Below are 20,960 nucleotides of genomic sequence, written 5' to 3' on the forward strand. Positions count from 1 at the left end.
AAGAGTTGCTAACACGCTGTTTAACTCCTCTTCTTGACGGTGCTAGCTAACATTTGGGAAAGGTCAATTGCCCTCAGTGCGGGCGATATTTCATTTGAACACATCAACCTCAGACCTTGAAACAAAACATCTTTTAAACAGCATGTAAATCCGTCCAGCTCACATTTTGCGTCCCTTTTAGCTTCAGAGTAAATCTTAAAAGCCCTCTGTGTTCTCCCTCACAGCCGCCGCTCCACTTCTGTTATCGCCCGCTCCCCGTTCACTTCCTCTTCTCTTCCCCTTTCCCCCCGGTTTGCCTGGCACGGCCTCCTCTCGGCGCCGCGCTCGCTGGCACCATCCTAAAAGCGCACACAACAATAATCGTCCCGTGATGTGGAGAAAGCAATTAAAAACTTCAATCTTTCATGTCGCTCCCCGCTGAATACAAAGAACCAGCCGGCCGAATCTGCATTAGCCGCGCGTCGTCGCTAGCTACGTCTTTTGGCTTCCCCTTTTTTTTTTTTTTTTCAATTTGCTGCTTGCTAGCGAGATACCGCCGCTGCCAAGTTGTTTACCCCTCCAAATAGCTCAAGAACACACAATTATCTTTCATAAAAATATCTTGAGAGGCGCAGTCCGGGCACTCCAGCTCCTACTTGGAAGGCTTAAAAGAAGTCAGGAGTTGAATTGTGGAGTTAATTTGCGTGCGCGTTCGCGGGGGGTCGGATACCACCAGCGGATCGCCCGAGTAATTAACCAGCACCCCGCACTGCTCGCGGGAGAGGAGGCCGGCGCGAGCGAGCGGCGCTGCCAGGAAAGTCAATTTGGGATTCCTCTGACTTGGCTGAATCTACACAGACGGGAAAGTTTTGAGTGGCCAAATTGAGTCGATTAAGGGGTAATGTCGGTTAATAAAGTGAGAGGCGTCACAAATGAGCACGCGACGTTCGGTTTCGAGCGTAAATAAAGGCCTGTTAAGCCACAACAGCTGGAGATTTAATGAAATGTTCACGTCGCTGTGCAGCAAAAACGTATTTTGCAATAAACTCTCATTATGTTTTGTGATGAATTCCATAACTTTGCGTTGTTAAAGGGATGTTTCAGGATTTTTGACATAGGGCCTCATTTCCTAGTTATCCAGAGTGTCGCTGATTTCTGGAGATATTTTTTTTGTAATTCCTGCAGTTCTTGTGTTTGAAGAGTTTCGTGGCGCTAGGCTAATGCAAGGCTAGCGCGTTTCTATGGTATCAGCTAGCCTGCATTAAAAACAGTCTGACCCGCTCCACAGAGCACCTGAGGCAAATCACTTATAACCCCAGACTAACCATATAAATGTCTGTGTCGATAGAATAATTTTAACCATTTTGCATTTAAAACAACTTATATTTGAGCAGCATCACTGGAGTGATCTGCTGGAAAATAGTCCCTCAAAATGCGCTCATTCATGTGATGCAAGGTCAGTTATATTCCAAAAATTACTATGTAACTTTTATGTGAAAAAAAAGGCTTAATATTTGCATGTCTTTGACCTTTTAGTGACTCGTGGCTTTATGTGAGCAGCATGGCACCTTTGCTTTCCCTCACAGTGGCCTTGACGCTCCAGAATCAATTGTTTTGGGGTTTCTGGCCCGTTTCTGGTACGAATCAACAACAATTGATCCTGGAGAGTCATAGAGGCCACTGTGAGGGAAAACAAAGGTGCCAGGCTGCACCCATGATGCCAACGAGGCATTTACAGGGTTAATGCAAATATTAAGATTTTTTTTTCTCACCTAAAAAGTTGCATAGTGCAGCTTTAAAACCTGTTATGGTTGGGAAAAGGGTTTAAGTGGTTTTACAGGTTCTAAACGATAAAAAGGTATTGACTTCTTACAAATCCTTCCACTATCTGTTGTTTAAGTTAGAAATTATGTAATGAGTCTATCATATATTATTTTCACAGTTAAAGTTGAATAACAGAAGTAAATGCACTTTTTCATGATATTATAGTTATACTAGCTGAGACCCGGCCTTCGGCCGGGCCTCGCTAGTCTCCACATGTGATATTCTGAGATTATGAGTGATTACAAAGAAATGTCCAACCCGTCACACAGTTCAGCTGTAGACCAGTGGTTCCCAACCCATTCCAAAAACTATGGCCACTACAAATGTGTAAAATAATGAATGCTAAAAATAATTGCAAACAAACAGCAATTGGAGTATTTGATGCACCCGTACTCCTGTCTTATAAACTACAACAACAATATGTTCACTAAACTCAGGGAACAGAATTCAAGAGACAGTGGAATAATTATGGATAAATATTAGGGGTTCAGCTGTAACGGTGTGGTTCACGGTGCAGGACCCGTGGTTTGGTGCATCACGGTAGTGCACAATCAAAAAAATAAGAAGTTGGTTTTGAAATGACATAGCCTAATGATCGTTGTTAGACAGTATTTATAACCTTACAATATAGTTGGCAATGCTTTCAAAGCAGCTTTAGAATAAAATGTAGCTCTGGGCTCACAATACGTGAAAGCAAAATAGAAAAGAAATGGTAAAGCAGCAAAGTAAAAAAAAAAAAGGAAAGAACTACGCAGTGCAGGCCATGCGCTCGTTAAGTGTTAGTTTCATTTTCGCTTTGACTCACACGGAGGAAAAATCAGTCGGAGCAGCGCGTTTGATTAGAGGCTCGTGTTTGAGCAGGTTTTGGGCAATGTTTTGCGTGTATTTTTTTTCGGAGACAAAGCTTTGGAGACGGAATACGGTCAGGATTGGATCTTACGCATGTACCTGTGCGGAGCGTCTACAGCTGCAGGTTAGCGGTGAGTGAGATGACACACATCGGCCTGTTTGGATGCGCGCGCACACATACACACACACACATACGCACACACTGCCCTGTTTGGATGCGCGCACACGCACGGCAGCACGAACCACGCACACACTCAGTACTGTCGCCAGGCTTCCTGGTGTTCCCAAACGGTCTCCCATCCCAGTCCTAACCAGGCCCGTCCCTGCTTAGCTTCAAAGTCGGTATGGGAAATAAACATGGCGGCGGCCAGGCGGCGGCCATTGAGATAGCGTTTTCTATAATAGATGACGAGCACCTGTAGATATATATTTTGAACATTCTTAAATGTTTGATATTAAATAATGCCATGTTATTACAAAAGGCGGCTCTGCAGGCCTCGTCTGAACCGATCTTTGTGTTTAAATATGTCAAAACATCGGTTTGTGGTTTGAAAAACAGAATCCACATACAAAAGCTTTGACCTCTTCTTGAAATGAGACATAAACAAAGATGAAAAATCAACAAAAATGTGACAATAAAGCAACAAAAAATTGACAACAAAGCTCTCCAGTCAAGAAGCTTTTAGATTTGATTTTGATTTTTAAGGTTGAGGTTAAGAGGTTAAAGTCATTGAATGAATTGTGCTGAAATTCAAAATCAAAATATATCTTTGCAAAACCTTTTCTTTTCTATCAGACCAGTGTTTTTTTTGTTTTTTCTTTTCATACCTGACAGTTTCGACTGCTCACCTTCGACATAGAAAATGAAATAAAAGAACGCGTTTGGCAAGTTTCAAAAGACCAAATGAACCTTTTCAGATCAAAATCAGAATGGGTTTTATTCCCATTCATAAACAAGGCCTTAAATGTTAAATGTTCTTTGGAAATAGTGATGTTGCTCGACCTTTTCGCTTTATCAAAAAGACAGAATTTGATCAAAAACGTTTCCAAGAGACATGAAACCCACCGTATAAACATCCCAGAATGCATTTCATGGCATTAGTGCTTTTGTCCCACCTCTGAATGTGACTTTGCTGTGATTCCCTGAAGGTCACTCTCCGCTTCCCTCGTTCTCCTCCTGGTTTCTGTGCCGGGGCCACAGCGGTGCCAGGCTGCGCTGGAGCCGGTTTGGGCCCCGCGCCTCGTGCCACAGCTGGACCACAGCAGAGCCACATCTGTCACAACCTCCTCCAAACACAACCGCCAATAATCTCCCCAATCGTGCCCTGGAGCGCTGCCTCTCACACGCAATCAGAGCGTTTGAGAGTCCAATACTGTGCACAAGGCAAGGTTAGATTAAGAAGATCTCCGCGCGCTCAATCCAATCTGGCTTTACTCAAAATAAGATTCTAGTTGATGTTCACGTGGAACAAACTTGCCCCATGAACAGGTTTCTTTATAGTAATAACTCAAATCAAGGACAAATTGACTTATTTCAAGAACAGCTTAGAAATACTGTTACAGAATCACTTTATGTTGTAAGTTGCCTGTGTAGCTGAGGCCATGTAATGAAGACAAGCCCATTTTTCCATTTTCATCTATTTTTCAGCCTCATGTCATCCTTGTTTATGTGAAAAACCCTTTGAGGCGTCGCATCTAGTTTGCAAGAAGCACTCACTTTTTCAGCTGGTTCCTTTCGACGTGAAGGAGCAGCGGCTCTCTTGAGCTCCTCACCCGATCTCAAAGGGTGCGCCCGGCCACCCTGCGTAGGAAACTCATTTCGGGCGCTTGTATTCGCAATCTTGTCCTTTTCGCTCATTACCCAAATCTCATGACCATAGGTGAGAGTGGGAACATAGATCGATCGGTAAATCGAGAGCTTTGCCCCAACTCAGCTCCCTCTTCACCACGACAGCGATCCAATCCGTCTAGCGATCTCACGCTCCATCCGTCCCTCACTCGTGAACAAGACCCCGAGATACTTGAACTCCTCCACTTGAGGTAAGGACTCCCCACCGACCTGTAGAGGGGAAGCCACCTTTTTCCGGTGGAGAACCATGGCCTCAGATTTGGAGATGCTAATCCTCATCCTGGCCGCTACACACTTGGCTGCAAACCGCCCCAGAGCAGCTGAAGGTCCTGGTTTGTTGAAGCCAACAGAGCAACATTGTCTGCACACAGCAGAGATGAGATCCTGAGGCTCCCAAGAAGAAATTCTGTCCATAAACTTAATGAACAGAACCGGTGACAAAGGGCAGCCCTGGGGGAGACCAACACGCACCGGGAACAGGTCTGACTTACTGCCGGCAATGCGAACCAAGCTCCTGCTGCGTCATACAGGGAACAGACAGCCCTTAACAGAGGGCCCCGGACCCCATACTCCAGCTCTATACATGCATTTCCAATGACATCACGCATAGTTCCGGTGGCCATTTTGAATACCACATACTGCAGCACTTTAACATGTAACAATATCTCGACTCAGGATGAAAATGAAAGACAACTAGCTGACAGTGGCATTTTTATGTACCCGTAGTCATTGCTAAAGAAGAAAACAGTAAAAACACGTCCCCAGAGACGCACGTTTATGTGATATAACCAGTAAATGTGGCACAGATGTTGCAGCTCTGTCCGTCAAGCTACAGGATTTATAAAGATCTGCTTCACTCCTCAGACTAAATTAACACATCAAATAAGAAACTTTTTTCTCTGTGATTTTAGCAGTTTGTCATGTCAACAGAGTCTCAGTCTGAGTCAGTGTTTAAGCTCTTCAAGACGTTAGCATGCTACCGCTTAGCAACTGTCATCAATCAACTGTCAAAACACATGAACACTGTGGAAATACTACAGTAATAGCTCAGCTCTGACCTCTGCCACATGTTGTATCCAAGGCTAGATGTTTGGAGTGTGATTCATTACTTTCACTTGGAGAGGTTGGAGCTGAGCTGTTGAAGCTAAATGCTAACCGGTAGCATGCTAATGTCTAGAGCAGCTTAAACACAGACTCACTGGTTTCTTCACATAAATGTGCGTCACTGGGGCCATGTTTTTACTGTTATCTTAAGCAATGATTATGAGTACATAAAAATGCCACTGTCAATCAGTTGTCTTTCATTTTCATACTAGAGTAGAGATATTGTTACATGTGGTAGTGCTACATAATGCTACTTCGGTATTCAAAATGGCCGCTATAATAACAAAGGTCACATGACTGAAAGGCATGTATACCCTTCATCGGGTGCTCGAGGGTATGTGGGAGTTCGCCCAACCAGTCCACATGTGTCCGTTCCTTGTATTTCATTGTTACTTCTTCATAATGTTTTTAAGTCTATCTTTAAGCCCCTTTTGCATTGCATTTAAATAATGTCTCTGTAAAGATTAGATGGTGAGCCAGTTCCACATGTCCTTGTCAATAGATGCACCTACATTTGAATACGTTGCTTCTGATCTAATTTCTCTCATATTACCTCAAATAGCATCAACTTTCCCCAAATACACCCAAAAAGCCAGTCCTCCTGTTCTCTTCCCCACAGCCCTCCTCTCTCTCGCCTTCCACAAAGCAGCCAAGAAAACGCGGCGCTCCAAAAATGCTATTACTGAGAGAATAGGCCATTACCGAGGCGTAGATGGCGCCGATGAGCGCGTCATGGTCTGTGCACCCAAACTGATCCAGTGCTGTGCTTCTGATAGTGTCCATTTGTATTTCTCTAAAGTGAGGCCTGTTCCTTTCGCCGCTGCATTCGATCCGACGCGGTTTTGCACATTTATATCTATTTCATGTGACGTTGTATTAGGTTTTTTTTTTTTTTTTTCACGCCGAGAATCTGCAACGAGATCTGCCAAAGCGGTGTTCTCCCTCACGAAACGCGCCTCTTCGATTACGGTGATATTTATTGTGTGTGTATCAGTAAAGTCGCCGACCATGAGAGACTAGTGCTTCTATTGTTCCCTGTTTTTGGACAGATATTTTTTCTTTTATTAATCGAGTTCATTGTTTGGTGGCGAAAGGCACATTGTTCACAAACCTTTAGCCACATTAATAGGGCTGGATATTGTTTGTTACCAGTATGGTGTCGGGAAAAAAGTTTAGGGACTACTGGTATTGCAAAACATTAACCAGGTACCAAATTATATGCTGTATATATCCGAGTATTGATGCTGCTGGTCCAGGGGCAGCATTAAAGGAAGTGACTACAGGTGGAAATTAGCACAAGTGCTATAACCTGGTACAATGCATCTCTCCCTTTGAGGTTAATGTATATTGTACACTGTCCCTGTTCAAATAAATAAATAAACTAAACTAAACTAAACTTGATTGTTTCAACTCAAATAATATTTTTTTTCTCTTTTTTTTTCCATTTTTTTCCCAATTTATGCCCCATTTTCCCCTAAATTTTTTGTACACAATTTCTCCTTATTTGTTCTTAATTTCTTCAATTTTCCCCCAAATGATTCCCCATTTTCCCACACACATTGGCGAAAAATCTATCTATCTATTGTAAATTTTGATGGTCAAACAAACATTATTGTTCTGTTTTCTCGTTCTAAATGACAAATATTTTAGTGAAGGTATCAGAATAAGGATCGCTCATGTATTGGTATCGAAAACCAAGTATCGTTAAAGAAAAATGTAACAGTACGCAGCCCTACACATTCAGCTGTTAGAACATTTAACTCGCGCAGCAGGCTCTCTTTTTTATATCAGATTTGGGACCTTGATGCTATAATATGTGTGATTTCAAATGGTAAATTTGATGCAACGTTTCCACAAGTAGAAATTTGCTAATGAACAGCTTTCACTCACTATTTAGCACCTGCCTTGATAAATAACTCCCTTAGTGTCTTGAAAAGGCTCTACAAGTGAGTGTGGGTTTCATACATGATGTTTTTCCACAATAATTGACTAAGAATTGCTGGGATTATGGAAGTGTGAAAGCTTTACTGTGGAAGTGGTTGTTTTTATTCTGGGGATTGTGTCTAAAAAAGGTTGAAAACCACATGACTATTATAGTTTAAAAGGGAGACACAGTGAAGAAATCTCTGTGTTTTAGTCGCCTCCTTTTACTACACACATTTTTCTGTGTTGGTTGATGTTTTCAGAAGCTGGAGTTGGATCGTTTCATGCTGTACGCTCACGGCCCAGACCTGTGCCGAGAATCCGACCTGCGGCACGCCATGGCCAACTGCTTCGAGGCGCTCATCGGTGAGTCAGACCTCTTTGAACTAACACTAAAGCCTTGAGTTTATCCAAAAATTGAATCCAAGGGTTACTCTACAGGAGAGGCACTTTAAAAGAAATGGACTTTATGTTACTGTACAGCAGCAGCAGTAGCAGCAAGGTAGTAGGACATGGTGTGGTTACAGATAGTGACATAGTAATATTTGTGTATGTTTCAGGGTTTCACTGACCATTATTTTAGGCTTCCTGCCAGGATGACTTCCATTCATTATGCATAACTAATCACACAACTCCATCCATCCAGCATTTCAACTTTTCCATTTCTGGGTTGTGGGGGCAGCTGTTGGAGCTGCCCAAATCACATTGCACCAGCCCCTTATGGCTCCTCCTGCAAGTGGAGGGTCCACGGGAGGACGGCCTCACGATTTAACGGGCCTGTTGGTCTCTCATAAGGAGCTTCTAAACCGCTCTTTGTCTGACCCGTCACCTCGGACCTGTTTGCCATGGAAGACCCTACCAGGGGCACGAGTTGAGGCCTGTCTCACATCCTCACGGAGGCTGTTCCACACATAGATATATATAAAGGCTAGATGTCTTAAGGGAGAGTCACTTCCGGCGGGCGACCATCTTGCCACAGGGAAGCTTTCTGGCGAGCTCAAGTAAGTGAGTGATTTGCACGAACACAAATCCTCATATCTCAAATCTTCACGGATTTATAAACTTTTTTTATTCATATGTATGCAGTGTCATACCTACATCTCCAAGGTTTATTACAAACCAAACTGTTTGAAAATCGGTAAAACATTTAGCAAGTTATGGTTATTTAAAATTACATGCACCATAAAACACAATGTTATGAGTGAGCGAGCTCCCTGTGGCAAGATGGCCGCCGTGTGCGGACGTCGCCCTCCATTGGTCAGCAGTGCGTATGAAACATCTAGCCTTTATATCTATCTATGGTTCCACACCTTTGCTGCGTAAAACTGAAACGCTGTATCACCGTGTTTAGTTGTGACTTCTACTACTACTTCTACACAAGCAGAGCTGTCTATTCTCTGAGCGACGGGAAGCCAGTGCAGAGACCGGAGCACTGGACTAATATGGTCGTATTTCCTGTGAAAACATCAGGGCCAGCCAACCAGTGAGAAGGCGATAACCAGTTTTGTGTTCATCTTAGTAGAATGTGGTTAAAGGAAAGATCTTAAAAAGAATTAAAGTTGGGAAAAGCGTGCGAGTAATCTAGTGAGGTAAGAATGTGATGGATACAGTGTGTGCCGAGCTGCCGGAGTCAAAGAGGCAGCGACCGCCACAGGACTGAATACATTACGGCTCTGTCCCCGTAATGAAGCGGTACAAAGAGCGCTCCCCGAGGCCAGCAGGGGGCAGCGCAGCCAGTCAGCGCTTTTCCCACAGCGGCTTCTGTAAAAGTCAGCGGGGGGGCGCGGGGTCTTGAAAGGGCCACTTTGTGAATGTGTCATGAAGTAGAAGAGGGAGAGAAGGGGGGGAGGGGAGGGTGTGAGAGGCGGAAAGCTGCTAACGCTGCAGCTCAGTCAGGGGGCCGCGCTGCCCAGGGGCCCCCCCAAAACCAGAGGCCGATATCAGAAGAGGGACCAGAGAGGGGGATGAAGTGATGACAAAATACTGCCTTTTCCTGGTTAGACGAAAGTTTCAAAGTCACTGATGTCGATGAAACGCAATGAATGGCCATTTTTGCTACATCCAGGCTGCAGGCCAAAGTGACCCAGATCAGATTTCTTTAGCCCACATGCGATCCGTAACTGATCTTTTCATGACAGAATTTATTTCTATCGAAAGCGACGGACGTCCTCGATGCACTACAAACACCTTTGCCTGAACCAAGCGCATTTTGTCCAGTTCTTTTTCTTCACTCTTTAGTCGTGTTTTTATCACATTTTGGCAAGGCCGGATTTATGCAGGGGCTTACAGGGGCTAAGCTCGGGGGCCCAGCAGGTTGAAGGGACCCTGGATATAAGGAGAAAAGGAGAGAGTTCCCTCTCTCTTTGCAGACTCCCTCACATGTAAGGCTTCATCAGATGCCTTTGTACCCGAGACTAAACCAGGACTAAACCAGGACTAAGCCAGCACTAAACCAGGACTAAACCAGGACTAAACTTGGTCTAAACAAGGTCTGAGCCATTTTCATTGAGTTGACACTGGGAAAAAATATTGGTCTGTTAAAATGCATGAGAATGCCACAAACTGCACCATTAAAATTCTATATATTTTTTGAATGAGTCCCCCCACCAGTCTGGCAGTAGCAAAGGTTCTTCCGCCAGGGCCATGAAGCTCAAATTGGGGTCATTACGTTTGCACAAATTTGTAATGTTTTTAACAACTTTTTTTTAAGAAGTAACTTCTGCGTGTTCAAATAAAACAATTTAAAAAATCATTCATTTATCTTTTCATTGTAGAGAGAGAGAAATCCGACAGACAGACATACAGTATGTGGGGGGCCCTGAAAAAACTTTAGCCCCGGGGCCCATTTTACTGAAATCCGGCTGTGCATTTTGGAAGTGTTTTTTGTTGCGTTCTCAACCCGTTTTCATCTCCTTTTCTGTTGCTTTTTTAAAAATTCTTTTATTGTTGCTCTTCCAGCACGTTTTTGTCGCTCTTTTGACACCTTTTTGCTTTTAGATTTGGGTAATGCCAAACCGGAGATAAATTTGCTTGGTTCATGTGGGGGTTAAGAGGTCAAAGTATGATGGGAGCATGATAACCCTAACCCTGCACGCTTGTTATGACAGGGTTTCCGCGAGGCATTGAAAAGCATTAAAAGTCATAAAATGACAAAATCAAGGCCTTAAAGGTCATTAAAAAGCTCAATATCCCGGAAAACTATGATCTTGCTCAATATTTTTACACCGAAAATACCAAAATTATGTTTTAAAACAGGGGTTCAAACTTTTCAGGCTGTGACCCACAACACCACTACCACTGCCTTGGGACACCTGTTTATAAAAATCTAGTTTAATGATGCTAGTTTAGATACTGTGTTTTGATATTTGGCTAAATTTGACCAAACGATGCTGTTCTCAATCAAAAAATACATCAAATTCAATGTCATAAATGTAAATAATATCGTCTCAAAATCATCTTGCGGCCCCCGCCCTTCAGTGTCTCCACTGGTCTAACACATAATGAGTTACAGTTTTAGCTGGAATTTACAACATTTATTCCTTAAAAGTTGCCTGTTTTGTCCAATTCTCTTTCCTCTGTTTGATGAAATTGTTGCAAATCTTAAGAAATGAATTATGCATTAAATTTGACCTGCTTCTGCCTGTATAGACCCTGTATAAACTCTGTCAAAGAAGCTGCTCAACTCACAGTCCACTCCTAGACCCGACCAAAAAGTCCTCTCCATCTTAGTGTTTGCTTCGTTGGCGTCATAACATCTTCTGCCAGATCCTCAGTGTGTTTCCATCTTCTGCTGCATGTCAGTGTGTCCTCTTCTGTGTGAGCGGGTCGGTTTGGAGATGCATTTGTTCAGGCTGGAGATACAGTGTGGATGACCTTGCAAAAAAAAACTATTATAAAAGAAAGATATACCCCTTAGATAAGAGTGTTGGAGCCCACAGCTTTGGAGCAACACTTTCTCTTATTGTTTCCCTTTGTCATTTTCTCCTCTTCAAAGTGCATTTCGACTCGATAAAGTGATGAATAAACAGCTCTGTGTTGTACTGAACTCCCGGGGGGAGGCTGTCAGCGCGGCCCCCCCACAGCGCTGCGTTTCTCTGGGGCTTGAATCTGCCTCCTCCCCTCTGTCTCTCGGAGCTGAAGGCCACAGGCAGCGCATTGAAAATCACGTCTCTCTCTCACCCTCTCTCTCACCCTCTCTCTCTCTCTCTCCTCTATCTGGCTTGCATTTTTTAAATCTTTAAAGATAATTGCCAGATGCAGTACCCCCAGAGCAGGAGCTGAAACCGTTCCTCCAGAATCGTCCTAGTCCCAGTTCTCCCTGTCGGAAAATGATCAAAAGACGGGCTGGTTCTTAAAAGGTTCCTGCGGTGGGAAAAGGCCGTTTGTGGAGCTGCCCTTTGTTTCGTGCGTCTTTAACAGAAGCAATAAAACTCTGTGAATCCTTGTTTTTATGTAAACTCCCAAAAGCTGCTCATTGCACGTTGTATTTCTTGCTCGATTATCGATTTTGCGCGGTGAAAAGTGCGACCTCGAGCCTTCGGACACATCCTACAAAGGTCGTTTTGCCAACAGTACTAAATGTTGGAGCGAAAACGCCTACTGTCTGTCTGTCTCCATCTTGATCTTTCCCCTTTCTCTCTCTCCCCGTTTTATTTCTCTCGCACTCTCTGTTGTCACGCGTTTCTTCTCTCTCTCCCTTTCGAGCCGTAGAGTCTGTCTCCCGACGTTTTTTCATGTCCCGTAGCGCCGCTGTGATCTCTCGTTTGGATGTTATTAGGTGAAATACGCCTCTCGCCCTGTCACTGTCATACTCTCAAAACTCTCCACATCATATTCTAGTTTTTTTCCCCCCCTCTCGACAAATTCACTTCCCGGAGATGTTACGCGGGGCACGCGGAGGCTGTCATTTCGTCTGACGCAGATGTCAAAGCACCACTTTCGCAAAAGCAGCGGGCGCCGAGGCAACAAACACATGATTTGTAGAAAGGTAGAATGTTATTTTTTTCTTTTTGTTTTTTAGCTCTCAGCCTCGTCTACACCCTCCGCTGTGTTTGTTTCTCAATAATATAGTCTGGAACTGAATTGGTTGCAATAGATGAAACTTTGAACTGCTTTTAAAGTGTCTGACTTTGAGAGTTGTCGGCTACATACCACCAATATTGTGGAAAACTGGTCAATTATAAAAGATGAGAGCACTTGAACTTGCTATAGGCGCCTTTGATGTTGCTTTTTTTTTAAGGTTTCAAAATGTGCTTCACTTGAACTTGGTCTGAATGGAACTGCGTTATGAACTATCAATTTCACTTCCTCTTTCATCATTTGTGAGAAACTCTGCCAAAGGCGTTAAAGTCACGTTGCATAACTTTTCACCAAATAAATAGCATTAAAAAAACAAGCATTTATTTTATTACAGATATTTCACCTCTGGCAAGTCAAGAATGATGCTCCACTGTATTTTCATCATAGACATAATAATTAGAGATAGATTAATACCTATTAAGCCCGTTCATAGAAAAGGTCCCAAGTCCTGTGTGAACCTTAATGGACGCTCAGACTCCTCCTACGCCGCCTGTTCTTTAAAAGGGCAAAAAGGCGGGAAGCCCTGCACTCACGGGGTGGGCGGAGCCTCCACAGAGCTCCACAGCTTGATTGACAGGCTCTGGAGCCAGTCACTGCACTGAAAATGCTTAAAATTTTCTGGCTGATAAACAAAAACCAGAGTGGTTAAAAATATTTTACCTACCCCAGCATGGCACATGGGTCATAGCATAGCAAGCTGTTCTTGGGAGGTCGGAAGTCATTAGAATCAATGCTCCCAAGTGTCTCTTGGAGTCGCCCCTGGCCAGGTCAGCTCCCCACCATAAGGACCATAGAGAAGTACCCATTGTTCCTCGGCCAATGATTTTCATACACCTGATCCGTGTAGTCAGATCCGTTTATTTGCCGTCATGTGTTAACGAGAAAAACATCACTCAACAAGTTCAACAACAATCCACGGATGGCGTAAGGGCGAGAGCGAGATTTTTTTCACATTGGCGATAATGACCAAAAACACAATAGGTGATAATAACCCGCAACACAACACAAGTCCGCCCTTTGCTGATTGGCTTACTCCGCTTCCTGTGTGTTCCCTTCTGGAAATGTAGTTGTTGATGGTCCTGACCGGACTCAATCGTTGGTACAGTGTTGAGTCTGGATTTTTCCTGGAGGCAACTCTCCTAAGACCTGACTGTAACTTTACTGGGAGCGGGACGTCTCCAGCTCGCCTCCAAGGTGATGTTGACGAAAGGCATCTGTTCCGGATGCCTCCTGGTCCTGGTCGCCTCCCCCGAGAGGTGTTCCAGGCATGTCCTACTGGGTCAAGGCCTTGTGATATAGAGGATGGATGGATGGATGGATGGATGGATGGATGGATGGATGGATGGATGGATGGATGGAGGACGGACGGACGGACGGACGGACGGATGGACGGATGGACGGATGGATATACTATAGTTTCACTTCTTTATTGGACACTGACAGGAAGTGACATTGATAGAGGCTAACAGTTTTACACTGTTGCCTTGCCAACCATGTTATGTCAATAGGAAATGAGTCAAACTGCTTTAAAACTTCCTCTGTCTACGTCACTTCCTGTCAGTAGATTGAATATAACTTTTCTGCCCAACATTTCTTCATTAAAACTTCTTAAAATTATTTATAAGTGATGTTGTCTATCTATGTAAGTCATGGTTTAAAAGCACATGCATTAAGTTTCGGTTTCTTTCATAAGAATCACATGGTTTGACTTTTTTCCTCCATAAGTTCATAGACAATACAGGAAATATGGCTCCAGACGCTTCACACTGCAGGTTTTGCTGAAATTTTCTGTCAAGTTTATCCAATTTCTCGGGTAAACGTGGTTCTCAAGTTGCCCGTTGTGTCCAATTTGCTTTTAAACACCGAACGTCCCCGCTCTCTCCTCTGTTTGGTGTTTGCAAAGGTTTACGAATAATAGACGTGTCAATCCTTTGCGTTTGAGAGAAGAGAAAATCTCATCCAGCATCTTTATACAGACTTTGGTGTTTATTTCCATCTCACACCCCTCTCCTACTCTTGAATATTTACTGTATTATATTTAGCTTAGTTTTGTGTGCCAGCGATACTTGCAAAGCAGGTCTTGATCCGAGTTTCCAGAATGATGGACTGCGCCGCGCCGACATCATTTGCATCGGCGGCCTGACTCGGCATGTTTCCTGACCTCTCTTTTATTTGTTTTGGCTGCGCTCTGACCGATGAACTTGACCGGCGCGGAAAATGGCAGATAATCTCCTGTTTAGCATGGACCGAGCATCCTCCCCCTTCTCTCCCGCTCTCCCCCCTCCGTCTCCCCCTCTATTGGCTCTATAACCCTCAGGCCGCTCCATTCTGCCTCTCCATCCGCCGTCGGAGCGAATGAGGAGAAAGCGGCGTCGACATCTGCAATGCAAATGACTGCCCCGGACCCTGAATTATTCAGAGTGTTGAATGAAAACCTGGCTTTTTTTGATCCGCCGTCATTAACTTGTGCCGGAGCGGGCCATTCTCATTTGGGCTCTTTTGGCCTGTGCACCTCCCACTCTGCACCCGGACTCTCAACCCGCAGTTATACTTACTATTTTACATTAGCGGCAGCTCCGGAAAGCGCAGAAATTGAGTTCCCGGGTTTATTTTTCATGCTGAAAAGGTTGGATTCTTTTTTTTAAACCTTTGGGAAAGTGATGGGAAAGATAGAAAGTGGTATTTTCTCTCATTAGTTTGAGTTCATGAAGGTTTGTTTTTGGAGATTTCCCACAAAGATCAGTGATCCCAGATAAATGACTAGTTTAATATTTCACAAAAGGCCAATGTGCATCATCTGCTGAATGATGAGGAACAATGTTTGGTAATAATTTTTTGGTAATTCTAAAGATATAGGGCCCGATCTTGTGCATCAAAACGGAGACGATAGCGTGACATTTTGCGCTCAGTCGGAGGGCACTTTGTGATCTTGCCACTCCAGACTTAGCGCATTTACGTGGGTGGAGACGCACACATTTTCCTCCAACCAGATCGACTCGTTGTGTGGGGTGAACATGTGCTTTTGTTTTGCTTCGCGTTCACGCCAAGCGCGGGCCGATCCGCGCCACAGCGGACGCTGTAGCTCTTTTTCTCTCGAGACGTGAACATGGTTTAGCTCACGATGGGGTAAATAAAGTTTATAGTTTGACCTGTGAAAGAACGCAAGACAGCGCAATGTAAACGAGGAAGTGAATGTCAGCCGTGTTTCCATCAGTGCAGTCACCTCCTCTTGTGACGCCCCCTCACAGGTGGCGGAGGCGAATGGCACATATTGCGCCGCCACTCGGAAAATAATTCGCCAAGAGCCTGCGCCGCCCCGTGCGCCGCCACAAGATCTGGCCCAAAGGCTTTTATTGATTGTGCACTAGCAAGTAGTTGTCGTTTACTCTCTGAAAGTTGTGAAATATTCTAATAAATGACTGTTATAATTTTTTATTATTGTTTGGATAATTATTTGTTTGGAAACCAAAACAAAATCTGCTGTAGGGTCTTTCATGTGCTTATTCTACTTATTCTACAAAGATTTCAGCCATTGGAATTGTCCATCCATCTATTTTCTTCCACTTTATCCGGGGCCGGGTCGCGGAGGCAGCAGTCTCAGCAGAGATGCCCAGACTTCCTGATCCATCCACACCTCCTCCAGCTGTTGTGTGGGGCCCCCGAGGCGACACCAGGCCAGCTCGGAGACACCAGCGTGTCCTGGGCCTTCCACGAGGCCTTGTCCCAATAGGACATGCCTGAAACACCTCCCGTGGGAGGCGACCAGGAGGCTCAGAAACAGATGCCCGAGCCACCTCAGCTGCTCCTTTTGATGTGAAGGAGCAGCAACTCTACTCCGAGCTCCTCCTGGGTAACTGAGCTCCTCACCCGATCTCGAAGGGTGCGCCCAGCCACACAAGCTCATTTCAGCCGCCTGTTATGGCGATGTTGTCTTTTCGGTCATTACCTAAATGTCATGACCATAGGTGAGGGCGGGAACGTAGATCGATCGGTAAATCGAGAGCTCAGCTCCCTCTTCACCACAACAGTCCGATACAGCGACCGCATCATTGCTGACGCCGCACCGATCCATCTATCCCATCACACTTGATACTGGTCAAACTCTATCTTACATTTTTCCCGATGTTAATCTAAGAAACACCATTTCACACCTCCATAACATACTGTACATCTGCAGTATATGCTCCTTTGTCCTTGAATGTGTAAAAAGAAAAGAAAAGCACTTTGTGATTCTTTTCATTTGCAAATTAAAAAGCCACCACTTGATTAGGACAACACCAAATCAATTTTAACATGGAGTATTCATAAATGTATAATTTCTGAATACTCCATGTTAAATGAGGTCCATTCATTAGACCTCATTTAAAAGTTCTAATGAATGGCATAAACTGTTTGCTGCTGTTTTTATTTTAAGCCAAATCTTGTTCATGGACAAATTGTATGAGTAAATCTTTCATATTATGAGATTATGACATTAAACTGTCCCGGCATGATTTTGTGGGCTTTTTTTTTTTTTCACCTCAAACTTTTTTTCACACTTTCACACTTTTCTTTGCATTTCCAGCAGTTTTTTTTTTTTACCAAAGAGGCTCTGGGGAAGAGTCATGCATGTCCCAGTTGTGGACAGTGGGCGGAGCAGACAGTCACCTGTCGCTGTGAGAGCCTTTGCCCTGAGCGAGACGCTCCGGAGAGAACAGAACAAATGATGAACAGACAGTTTATTTCATGCATTGAGCTTCGGCACTTGTTCAACAAGTCTGAGCAGCAAAAAAGCACCACACACAAACGCCACCGCTTCACATGGGGAAAGGAATTGATCTAAATACCCACACAACATTTATCTATCAGATAAAAGCCTATCGCCAAATAAAGTCCAGCAGCAGAGAAATGAGGCCCGGACAGAGAGAAGGAGCACAGAGCGGTGCTCGCTGTAAAGTCAGACTAAGACGAGTGAGAGGCTTTGGCACAGTCTAAATTAATTTACTCCGCGAAGTAAAACTAGGGATGCACCAATACCGATACCAGTATTGGGTATCGGGCCGATACCACATGCTTGCACTCATACTCATACTCATGAATGAGGTCCCGATAAACACAGCTGACTTTATTACAGATGACACTCCCTGAATCAGAGTCTGTGCTGGATTTAACCAGAGCTTAATGTTGTTAGTGCTGCAGCGTGGAGTCTGCAGTGTTTACAAGACACAGGCTAATGTTGCTAACTAGCTTGCAGCTAACAGTTTTGGTGTTTCTTACACCATTTTATGCCCAGGGGCTTATTCATCTGAAAAACTAGCCGAGCAACTAAAAAGTCCTCAGAAAATCCAAATTAAAGAAATACAGCATGTCCATATTGAGCGAAAATGAGCTGCAGCAAAATCAAAATGCTGTAGCTACTGGATAAGTTACTATAAACACACGAGAAAATCCACACAGAACTGAAGTAAATTAGCTAATTACAAGTATACAAGTATGTTGGAGAAAATGCCTTGTACCCGTATTCGGTATCGGCAAGTACTTAAATCAAAGTACTCGTACTCATATTGGTTTTAGAAAAAGTGGCATCTGTGCATCCCTGACTTCTCAATATCTAAAACTGAAACTTTTTCCTCTTGCACATTTAAGTTGCAAACAAATGTCTTATTTTGCAGTTTTCCCTTCTCCTCCAGGCTTCACTTTCCCGTCGTATCATCTCGTTGCCCTCTGCGTTCCCTCTCCAATTTCACTCAAATATCTCCCCCTTCCACGCTCAATTTGAATCCCCCTATCTTTCGCAGAACAAAGCGCTTTCCTTTCTGTTTTCATAGGCCTAATTTTTCCCCGTTAACAGTCAAATATGCCACTTCCGGAGATACTTCACCGCTTCCATTGTTCGCGCCCTCTCTGAGCTCCCCCTATTAAAGAGCGGATTATCTCTCTCACTTTGACAAATATCTGATTTCTGCACAATGCGCCCGGTGTCTCCACTGAGCGCGTGCGGATCTCTTTGTTACAGCGGCAGCACGTGGGGGAGTTTTTGTGGTTTGGAGCTGCTGCGAAAGATAGAAGTACAATGAAGTCAGCGTGGCTATTTTTAGAGTTTTGTGAAAAATACTCAGTGATCGTTGGCACACGGCAGGTTTGTGGGGAAAGGCAGGAGCGAAGCAACAGGCTCTGGCTTTGCATGGGGCTGTTTATTCGTCCAATCAGCTGCAAATGTATTTAAGTCCCTTAAAGCAGTGCCAAGTAACTCTTGCCCCTATAGGCCATAAGTGCAACTGCAGGTGTCGTAGCAAGTTGCGTTTTTTTAACTTATTAATTGTCTTGGAGAGTAAATACTACGCTGACAGAAAAGGCGAAGGGCGAGAGGGATATTGTGCATCCAACTATACAATGGAAATAATTTTTTTCATGTTAGCTTCTTCTTCGTGATTCTATTAGTGTGTATTGGTGACTCCGGTCCGGTGGCAGTCAAGCTGCAAACATGGTTTTCTGGCCAGAGACCCCAGGGCGAGATGAAAGACCCACCAATCATCCCATAAACACTTGTATTACCCCCACAGGGACTACGAAAAGGATTTAAGGTAAACACGTTACTTAGTACTGCTTTAAATTATGCAAAATCGGCTATTAGGGTGGTCTTCAAAATTAACTTTGGACGAAGTTTGCCAGTTTGCGTTTTTTGCAATGTTCCAGTTCGTATTGTAAGCATCTGTACCAACAATTGGGTCAATCAACTTATCGCTCAATAAGTAAAATAAAGGATGATTGCTCAATAAAATACAGAAGAATGAACGCTACAACAGTGCTGATTGAGCCGAGCGTCTGCCTGTGTTGGCTTCCTGTGCGTAAAACCAGACCCACAAAAACATCGCTCTGGGAAGAAGCTCAAATGACGAGCAGAACCACCTCAAGCCGCTCAATCCACTTCTTTGAAGCTTTTCTCAAGGTCAAATATACGGCGGAAATACTACCCTGATCATGTGAGGTCCATTCTCACGGATGAATCTGCCGCAAAAAGTTCATTGAGAGGCATTACCCTCTGTACGAAATCAAAACCAAAAGGAGATGTTCAAAATGTCAATAGGAACAAGGCAAAATGCGATCTAGCAAGTTTATTTAAACTATCAATGCCAATATTGTGAACCAGCCTATTGGGTACTTTTTATTGCTTATACTTATGTTTTCAAGATAATAAAATAATGTCAATTAATTTCACAATGAATCAAAATAGTTAATTCCCTCGTCCTTGTTGTGGATCGGGGGATGGGGAGTAAGGGGTTGAAGCACAGGGAGGGCAGGACAGGGAGGGAGTTCAGCTTCCTGATGGCCTGGTGTATGAAACTATTCTTCAGTCGACTGGACCTGGCCCGTAGATTCCGCAGTCTCCTCCCTGAAGCCATTACCTTGAAGAGACTGTGTGATGTGTGTGTATTCTGAAGGCTTAGAGGGGGAGACAGGTGGAGGACGTGTTCTTAATGGAGGGGAGAGGGGCTCCACAGATTGCACTTTACAAGTCTGGGTTACCGAGTTTCTCAAAGCGCCGCACTATCGTCATTTACTCCATACGGTGCTGGTGAGGCTCTTGGGGTAGACTGATGGAAGCGAGCCCGACCACCAACACCAACCACTCACTCAAACACCTCATTCAATCTGGCCTATTGTACATGTTTTTAGCTGTAGGGGAAACCAACAGAGACACGGGGAATCGAATCCAGGACCTTCTTGCTGTGGAGCAACCACTACATTTCTCTAAAGGCTTCGAAGTAATTTTGAAGAGCCTAACGATGCACACGGCCAATGCCACTGACTCACAACAAGAAAAAAAGTTTGTCCCTGTTGAGTTGCCGTACAGAATCTACAAAGTCATTCCTGACACTTATCCAAAGGGATTGGTTGTACTTTCAACTTTGCATAAGTATTTTCTGCAGTGAATACTTCAGTACTATCAATTTGACAGATAAACTTCTTTTATTTGAGTCATATTGACCAGTAATATTTGTACTTTCACTCAAGTAACAAGATCAAGTATCCTGTTGCCTGCTCTATAGAGTTTAAATCCGGTATTGGAAACCAAAATAACATGGGTCAATCTCAGTTTCAAACAGCACCAAAATATTAGTTTACAAAAACAACTCGCGCCACCCAAAGACGGCATCCAGATCGTCCCTGAGACGGTTCCTAAACTTCAGAGACGTCTCTTTTGTTTGGAAATAAATCGTCGGCAAAGGCCACAGACCGTAATGAATCTCCCGTCTGTCACTGTTCACTTCCTCCGAGTTATGTTTTAGGAATATAGATCCAGCGTGTGTGGGTTTTCAGCGGCCAATAACAGAGCCCGCGGCCCGGCGCTTATGAACCACCCGCGGCCGAC

The 20,960-nt window shown here is 44.0% G+C and overlaps 1 protein-coding gene across 1 annotated transcript in view; it reads left to right on the forward strand.

Annotated features, from left to right (window-relative positions):
- The window catches only part of drosha (drosha ribonuclease III), a 256,825-nt gene that overhangs the window by 113,096 nt on the left and 122,769 nt on the right, over positions 1-20,960 (forward strand). Inside the window, exon 22 of the mRNA XM_079576148.1 lies at positions 7,792-7,894. Within this exon, the coding sequence (XP_079432274.1) occupies positions 7,792-7,894 (103 nt within the window). The remainder of the gene's footprint in view (positions 1-7,791; positions 7,895-20,960) is intronic.

This window comes from Gobius niger (assembly GCF_951799975.1).
Source record: "Gobius niger genome assembly, chromosome: 18".
Lineage (NCBI taxonomy): Eukaryota > Metazoa > Chordata > Actinopteri > Gobiiformes > Gobiidae > Gobius > Gobius niger.